Here is an 8,845-nt window from a genome sequence, read left to right as displayed (position 1 = left end):
AGGGAACGGGGGACGGAGGGATGGGATCCAGGGATGTTTTCCGGCTCAAGTCGGCTTTGATTGACAGATTGAGGAGTGAAGTGTTTAATTTATTAGCCCAGGGGGCCGTGAGAGCGGAAACAAGTAGAAAAACTGGCTTTAATCGGGGGCCACACACTCGGCGCTGCCAGGTACGCACGCACTCCGTCGGCAGCTTTGTCGCACTTGAGGATGTGTCAAATCAACGTGCGCCTCCGTCCGTCTGTCTGCCGTGCGCATCTGCTCAGACAGACCCCCGCACCCAACCTCCCCACCTCCACCAACATTGGCTGGTTTCCAGGAAGTGCAGCCCCCTCTGCGGGCAAATGGAAGCACAGCTTGCTACTGGGTCGCCCCGGAGGCTTTTTTAGCGGAGCAGATGGCTCCTTAGCGAACGAGAAATGACATCCATGTGAAATGTTATGGCAAGCAGACGCAGACTGACGGGACGACAGAGGAGGCCGGGGAGGAGGAAGGTCTGTGATTGAGTTGCGGCCAGACGCCACCGAGCTGTGCTGGGGCCTTTTTTTTTTTTTTTTTTTTACCCCCCCTTCCGCCTTTCACAGAACAACACACACGGGCCCTAAGTGCAAAACCGTGTCAGGCCAGAGAGCTGTTAATCAGAATGTTCCTCACTCGGAGCTCCGAGCCACACCAAGCATGACAGGAGCAGAGCGGATGACAGCTCTCGCTGTTATCTGTTGCCAAATTGATTTAACACTCAGATAGACGGTGGTGCTTCTAAAAACAAAACCAAAAAAAAAAATTAAAAAAAATGTAGTCGTTAAGGTTTTTCTGAATGACAGTGACAATACGTCTTACGTGTGAGTGCACTCCTTTATGGATGTGTGGCTCTTCTTTCCTGCTCTCTTCTTCCTGCCTGACATTAGATGAGTTTGAAAGCCCATTGAGGCTCTTTGTCTTCCTTTTCACAGTTCAGGGGGTCCATCTAATGGAAACCTGCACATTAGGTGGAAGATGTGGGGTGGCGCACATGTGTATATAGGTATATATGCATATGTATGTATGCGTGTGTGTGTGGTAAGAGAGATTGTTTGAACCTAAAAACCTTCAAAGCATCTTAGGGCCAGTTGTGGATGACAAAAAGTCAACTTAAAGCTTTGATTCAGATTTATGTAGCTTTAGCTTTTAAAGTGGTTAAAAGGCCCCAAATGCATGACATAGACCAAGTCACAACTTAGTAAATGATCCGCAAATTCCTCTCTCTATCACACTGAAAGGTGACCTCATTGATTTGAAGGTGAGCCTGTTTACAACAGCTAAACTATTGCCACTCTCCATGTTTTGGGGAAAAAAAAATCCCTTTTGTGCATTTCATTGCTGAAATGTTCTGCAAGTGTTGCTAATCTAGTTTTGCTTTACCTTTAACGTTCTTCAATGCTTTTAAGAGCAGTTTGCAGGTGTAGATTCCTGCATTTATCACAACACTGAGCACCCTGAATGGTTGCTTAAAACAGTTTTTTTTTGATTAGAGCTTGTCATGGCTGTGATGATTTTAAATCTCAATGATCCAGCTGATCCAGTTAATTATCAAATTTACAGGTACAGGTGGACTTTATTTTCACTGCAACATGTAAACATGTACAACAAAATTGTGCAATCCCCGTCCAAACATATACAGCACAAATACTTTTTTTTATTTTTGTATTATTTTATTTCCTCTTTTTCTGTTTGATTATTAGGCTCAGCATTAAAATCGTATGCTAAGGTTCTCATGGTTGCACAAACATGGACAGCGGCCTTGTTGCGATCCAAGCCTCATTAGCTTCTCAATGTGCATATATAATGGACAATGACTAACATACAGAATCCTTCATCCTATGATGGTGTGTTTGGGGCTAAATTAGCATCACAGGCTTTATTCATTGGCGTTCTGCTTTAATGAATCCCCTGATGGGTTCATTTTTAAAGCGGTGCATGCTGTGTGTTTGTTGGACTGGCTGTAAAACACCGGCGAGCTATAAGAAGCTTTTTGTTCCATCTGAACGTTGCATAACAGGTCAGCATGCGTTTCGTGAGACACTTCAGACGCGGAGGTTTTCACGTATGTTTCTTCTAACGCACACCGTCTCTCACCAGGAGTCCAGAGACGCTCGGAACACAGCTGCACTTCCTCCAGTCTTCAGCTGAGACGTGCTCACGCACACACATGCACACACATGATAACGGAGGGCCGGAGCACACATCTTATTAAAGAGACAGATTTAACACATGCTCGGATTAATTTGTCATTTAATGAGTATCATGACCATGCATAATTCAGTGTATTGTTGTTTTTCCATTTGACAGTCACTTTAAGTCTGAATAAACACTAAGGAGAATATACATAGAGAACTGGAAACAGAAAAAAAACAGACAGCGAGACGAGGCCGAGACGAGTTGGTGTTGTGAGTTGCGAGAGGGAAAAAAGGGTCAGGAGTGATGACGATTGAGAGGGATTACAGGAGTTAATCTGCAGCGCCGATTGTGTGAGAGGGCGGGGTGAAGCCAGGGTCACTCATCATCGCTCCCACACCGCTGATTATCTTTTATCTCTTTAAACCTTTTTTTCTGCGAAAAGTGTTTGGTTTAGACTGCCTGGTCAACAGTTGATTCTTGATTTTGCTGGATTTTACCTCGACCACATTCGCCTGACAGTTTCCTGTCAACCTCAGATGACTGACAGTCGCACTGACATCTCCTACCTCTGTTTCTGTGTGCAGATTCCAAGGTCCTGGGTCCAGATGTGTTCAAGGGTGCGACCAACTTCAGCACTTTCCTCCTCCACCGTTCCTCGGGCGTACTGTACCTGGGTGCCAGGGACGCCATACTGGCAGTGGACACCAACAGCATGAGCCAAAAACCACAAACGGTAGGACAGATGAGTGCTCGCACGTTGCGATTTTGTCTCGATGTCGTTCATTTTAAAGTGTTTTCAAGCTTTTTTATTCAACCTGGTTAACTGTTTCCCCACATTTCTGTCACCCAGTCATACTGTGTCTCACCGTTGCTCAAGTCATGGTTTCTGTCTTAAGTATGTTGAATTGTTCCTCCCCCTATTGCTCCAAAAAGAGTTATACACACTGATTTCTTATCAGAGAAGCACAACTGAAACCACAATTTCCCAGACTTGGCACTTGAGTTTGACAATGTTGTTATTAGACATGCAGCATGTGCTCCCACTAGAGTGCAGTGGATCTGCTGCGATGCTGTGAACATAATTGGATTTGCACCATTTGATCATGAAAGTAAAAATGCACCAGTAATTTCAGTTTTGTTATATGGGCACCTAGTTTCACAACCTTGTCCAGGTATTAGCACACGATCATAAAGATTATTCAGGGTTGATTACGGTGACTTATGAGTTACTCTTGTCTTCTATTTTTTTTTCCAGATTGTTTGGGATGTGCCAGAGGAGAAGAGAAACTCTTGCGTGGCGAAGGGAAAAACAAAGGTGTGTAATTGTGTCCAGACGTATAATAAACACGCAGACTCTTCTCTATTGACCCTGTTGTGGCAGCTCGGCATCCACTTCAGTTCTGCTTCTGGATGAGTTGCCTGGATTTTTCCTCGAAGATGCTCTATTGTGCCTTGAGACACATGGAGTGTGTGATAGCAGCCGTGTTACTTGCTGCAGTGCATGTGTGAGTTAGTGTGTGTCACACAACCTCATGCTGTTCGGCATTGGAGCGTTCTGGGAAATATGCCAAGACCTCATCAGGAGAGTGTGTGTGTGTGTGTGTGTGTGTGTGTTTCTGTGTGTGTGCATTAGCCAGGCTACATATGTCCAGTAACAGTCTCCAAAAACTGATTAGAGAGTTCTGCATGCCTAAGCTACACATCTCATTATATTTCAAGCTACAGTCGGACGTGACCCAAAACTGCTTACGGTCGGCAATAACAGAGCTGCGTGGTAACTTCAAAATGTTGAGTCACGATTGACTGGTTAATTGTTTTAGAGCTCCAGCGTGACAACAAAGCCCCCTCTACTCTAATGAAGTGATCACTGCTTGAAACAAATTCCTCCAGTTCAGCCAAATGAGGTCATACTGGAGATAAACAAGGCTAACTGGAGGTCAGTGTGTTAGCACTTTTATCAGCACAGACATAAATAGGTGAAGGAGGAGCTTAAGTGTTGTTTTTTTTTTTTTTTTAATGAATTACTGTATTGGATAATTTGGGGGGTAAAAGACTTAGAGAAAGGAGGGAGAAGAGGAAGCAGGAGTGAGGAGGCTAAATGGTGAGACATTGGAAGCTCGGGAGAGAAGAAACAGACTGAGATTTTTGGGGTGAGAAAACATTCAGCATGAGATAGTGGGGGAGATACGCAGAAGGGACAAATCACATCAGAGACATGCAGACATGCAAATATTTGTTTGTTTTTTTAATGGGTGAGAGCAGAAGAGCTGTACGAACACAAAGCCTTTGCTCTATGCGCCTTCTGAGTTTAGTGATGGCAGAAGTTTTGATTTTCACTGCAGCCTTTTTAATCAGGGAGGCTTAAACCTGTAGGATGTACAATGAGCAAGTAGGTGCAGCACACCCACATTAGAATGAAACAGAATGGAAGCATTTGATTCACCCCATGCCAGATTAAGAATGAGGCTGTAATGAATGAGGTTAATTTGGACCCGTGAAGTAGCTAATCCCACACGGCTAGCTTCAGCTGTCTGCCAGTCTCCCATTGAGCTGTGCCAGTGTGAGAGCTGCACAACGTGGTTTTGGTGGCGGTGGCGGCGGTGTGGTGACAAGATCTGGGCATCGGAGAGAAGCAGGCCCCCAGGGAGAGGTGACTCAGGCCAGGAGCTCCTGCAGGGTGGCACGCGGAGGGAATGAGAAAAGCTAGCGAGGTCAATGAGCGCATGAGCTGGTTTACTTTGTATTATTAATGTGTGACAATAAGTGGTTTTGGGTTGCAGTTTGCATGGCTTTACAAGAGCAGATTTGGAACATGGGTGGGTCTTTGCTGGAAGGTGTAGGTGTCTCTAGTAACCACCTGCAGCTACTTCCATATTTCCCACTGTGTTCTGAAGTTGTGTACGGTCAGCTCTTTGTATGCCATAAATATGAACTAATGTCAGCTCACAAAACCAGGCGGTCATTTTTGTGTTCAACTAAAAGGCATTGATTATCAGGAATGCAGTTTTGTGTTAAAAGTGTCAAATAACACGCCGCACGCAGCGTCATTACTGAGCCTTCGCTGTTCATGATCCGAAGTTTACGTTCGCGTTGGTCCTCGTTTCATGTGGTTTGTCTCCCTCTGCAGGTTGACTGCCACAACTACATCCGCCTGCTGGAGTTCCTGGGCGATGGGCGCATCTACGTGTGTGGCACCTATGCCTTCGACCCTCAGTGTGCCTTCCTGGTTGGTATTCTCTTCTTTTTGTGTGTGTGTCGTGATGACGCAGGTGTGGATGAGGACCTCATCTGATCTGACACTGCATTATCGTAGTGCAATGTCCTCTCATTTACTACATACTCTGAAGCGATCAAAACACAAAGGCTTTTAGTTTCTTGAGTTGTGAGGGCATTTGAACCTTTTAACATATGAAGTCATTATTCCGAATCAGCAGCGTCAGAGCTCACTTTTGAAAAAAGTAAACAGTGACCTGGATAATCACCAGTATTCTTACAGTAATTCAATAGTTCAGTCGCCGCTGGAGCTGTAAACTCATCCGTTGTTCCCCTGTTGTCTGGCAGGATATATCGACCTTCAGCCTGGAGCAAGCTGAGGATGGAGGGGTCAGGATGGAGACAGGGAAGGGCAAGTGTCCCTTTGAGCCCAGTCACCACTACACTGCTGTCATGGCAGGTGGGGCACGACCATAACATTTATTTCACATTGATGTCTAATTGTAAGCATGTAGCGCACAACGCTCACTTCCATGAAAAAATGTGTTTCTCTCTCTCTCTCTCTCTCTCTCTCCCTCTCTCTCTCTCTCTCTCTCTCTCTCTCACTCTCTCGATTTTGTCTAGATGGCATACTGTACACAGCAGCAACCAGCAACTTCCTGGGGACGCTGTTCGATATCTCCCGCGCAACAGGTCTCGAACAGGCGCGCATCCGAACCGAGCGATCAATCAACTGGCTGAATGGTGAGACGCTTGCCCGCATGCACGCACTCACACAGACACAGACACAGACACACACACACACACACACATGCACACACACACACTCGCAATCGCAATCGCGCACTTGCACTTGCTTTTTTTTCCTTTTTTTTTTCTTTGTTTGTCTATGTCACCAGTTGTTATATAAAATTCTGCAATTTTACAAACTTTCTCACTCGGTTCTTCCTGATTTTTTGAGTCACACAGTACTATTACATTCTTGTGTGTGTGTGTGTGTGTGTGTGTGTGTGTGTGTGTGTGTGTTCATGCCCGTAGACCCTGAGTTTGTGAGCTCGTCCTTCATCCAGCAGTCCCCAGACAGCAACCCGACAGGGGACGATGACAAAATCTACTTCTTCTTCACTGAGGTGGCCAAAGAGTATGATCTCTACACCAAAGTCAAGACTCCCAGGGTAGCACGAGTCTGCAAGGTAACCGATGCTTTTTTTTTTTTTTTTTTTTTAATAAATTGATTTACTGACCAGCTGTCGGATGAACTTAGTCAAACGTATCTGTTGTCTCTGTTGCAGTCTGACATTGGAGGGATGAAGACTCTGCAAAAGCGATGGACCACTTTCCTCAAGGCCGAGCTGGTGTGCGAGGACAAACCCAGCGGCCAGCGCTACAACGTTCTGGCTGATGTCTTTACCACGCAACACACACCGGAAGACCCCAAGAGCACACACTTCTATGGACTCTTCACCTCCCAGTGGTAAGCCTGTGGTCTGGATATTTCAATTGAATAGTTTTGTGTGCCCTTGAAAATGGATATCCAGGGACGCTGAGAATTTTCAGCCCTAAACTAGCATCGTCTTCCTGCACGCTTGAAGCCAAGCGCGGCATGAATACTGAATTTAAGCTAAAGAGTAAATCTGAACGGCTCAGTGTTTGCATCACAATAATAAAGAACCCTTTTGCAAAGTTTGTATCTTTCCTTTTTACGCCCATTATAATTGTCGAATCAGTCTTTTCAAACAAACACACTTGCAAGCTTATCTGTTTTAATTATTTCTGTTATCCTTATTTGTATAAACAGTATATTATTAAGGCTTATATTGACTTCTCTTTTTTCAGGGATCAGACGGATATATCAGCCGTGTGTGTTTTCAGTCTGTCTGACATCAGCAAGGTCATGGAAGGTCCCTTTAAAGAGCTGAAGAAGAACTGTGAAAACTGGATCAACCATGAACCTGTCCCTACACCACGACCAGGACAGGTACTAAAACCTATGTTTAAATATATTTGTACAACCACAAATATAATGTTACCACAGGTAACTACAGTTTGTATATCAATGTATTTTCCTCTCATCGTTTAGTGTTTGAACAATGCCTTCAAGGACGAAGGTTACGGCTCTTCCCTAAATCTTCCTGACAAAGTATTGACGTTTGTGAGAGACCACCCCCTAATGGAGAACAGTGTAACTGCAGCACCGTTGCTGGTACGGAAGGGCATCAAGTACACCAAACTGGCGGTGACACATACAGGAGTGGGAGATGAGCATAGAAGAGCAGTGCTGCACCTTGGGACAGGTGAGGGGGAACAGGCTGGTAGGCAGGCAGGAGAGGAGTTTGGAGCGATTCTTAAAAGCCTTGAATAAAAAATAAAACGTGTTTGCTTCTTTTTCATGGTTGTAGATCGAGGGGAGCTCCACAGGGTGGCAGTAGTTGGTCAGAATGCCACTTTGCTGCAGGAGGTCCCCCTGTTTAGCTCACTGGAGCCTGTCAACAACATATTGCTGCACCAGGTAGGTCACATTTATTTTCCCCACTTATTACAAACAAACCCATGCTATACAGACACATTGTTCCTATTAATATCTAACCCCTTGTCTCCAGGGTCAGGCTCTGGTGGGCAGCCCTCTGTCTCTGGCTCAAGTCCAAGCTGAAGGCTGCGCTCTGTATACCAGCTGCGACGTGTGTGCCAGAGCCAGAGGCCTGGGCTGTGAGTGGACCGACGGTACCTGCAGGCATTCCACAGCAGAGTAAGTACAAAAGGAATATCCAATGAAAAGGAAGGCAAAGGCGGATTGCTGGACCATCGGGACAGAAAATGGTGTAGTTCAGTGTTAAAGAAAAACCGAGACCCATTTTATGGCATGGTCATTATTACTTATGGCTGTATTTTAAAATGAAGCAGAACTCTTTTGAATATGTCACGTTATGAAAATCTGTCATTTATTTGAAAGTTAACATGTATTTCAGATTCTTGTTAATTTCAAGCATAATAGATTTTCCAAATATGTGTTTCACTTCGCTAAGAATACATTCTTAATGAAACATTCATGCAAGGTGTGACTTTATTTTCTGTTTTGGCAGTCCTGGTTCAGGTGATGTGGTGGATGAAGCACTAAGAAACTGTAGCACAGGATTGGGTGAGTACATCATACTAATGTTCTTTCTTTTATTTACATCACAGTCTTTGCAAATATCAACTTCTATAGTCTCCTTTTAGGAATAACAAATTTTTCCATCCCTATTATGACTCTGATTTGGATCTATGCTTGTTATCTCCCCCAGGACGTTGCAACCCTCCCCTGAAGGAGCTCCAGGTTTCTATGGGCCTTCGCCTCCTCCTGCCATGTGTTCAGCTGTCGGCCAGGCCCTGTAGCTGGGAACACCCCCCTCACAGGCACACTAGGCAGCACAACTCTGACCTGGAGGTCACCGTCACAGAGGACAGCTTGGGGAAATACATCTGCACATGCCAGGTA

At 45.1% G+C, this 8,845-nt stretch overlaps 1 protein-coding gene across 1 annotated transcript in view; it reads left to right on the top strand.

Annotated features, from left to right (window-relative positions):
• The window catches only part of sema4f (sema domain, immunoglobulin domain (Ig), transmembrane domain (TM) and short cytoplasmic domain, (semaphorin) 4F), a 43,757-nt gene that overhangs the window by 32,996 nt on the left and 1,916 nt on the right, over positions 1–8,845 (top strand). Inside the window, exons 3-15 of the mRNA XM_076034095.1 lie at positions 2,742–2,890; positions 3,413–3,472; positions 5,285–5,383; positions 5,719–5,830; positions 5,995–6,114; positions 6,409–6,563; positions 6,663–6,844; positions 7,207–7,348; positions 7,451–7,664; positions 7,770–7,879; positions 7,971–8,116; positions 8,451–8,506; positions 8,652–8,842. Coding sequence (XP_075890210.1) covers positions 2,742–2,890; positions 3,413–3,472; positions 5,285–5,383; positions 5,719–5,830; positions 5,995–6,114; positions 6,409–6,563; positions 6,663–6,844; positions 7,207–7,348; positions 7,451–7,664; positions 7,770–7,879; positions 7,971–8,116; positions 8,451–8,506; positions 8,652–8,842 — 1,736 coding nt within the window. The remainder of the gene's footprint in view (positions 1–2,741; positions 2,891–3,412; positions 3,473–5,284; positions 5,384–5,718; positions 5,831–5,994; positions 6,115–6,408; positions 6,564–6,662; positions 6,845–7,206; positions 7,349–7,450; positions 7,665–7,769; positions 7,880–7,970; positions 8,117–8,450; positions 8,507–8,651; positions 8,843–8,845) is intronic.

The sequence above is a fragment of the Nelusetta ayraudi genome, unplaced genomic scaffold (genome assembly GCF_046127955.1).
Source record: "Nelusetta ayraudi isolate G7.1 ecotype Tasmania unplaced genomic scaffold, CSIRO-AGI_Nayr_v1 ptg000042l, whole genome shotgun sequence".
NCBI lineage: Eukaryota > Metazoa > Chordata > Actinopteri > Tetraodontiformes > Monacanthidae > Nelusetta > Nelusetta ayraudi.
This window is presented reverse-complemented; position numbering and strand designations above follow the sequence as displayed.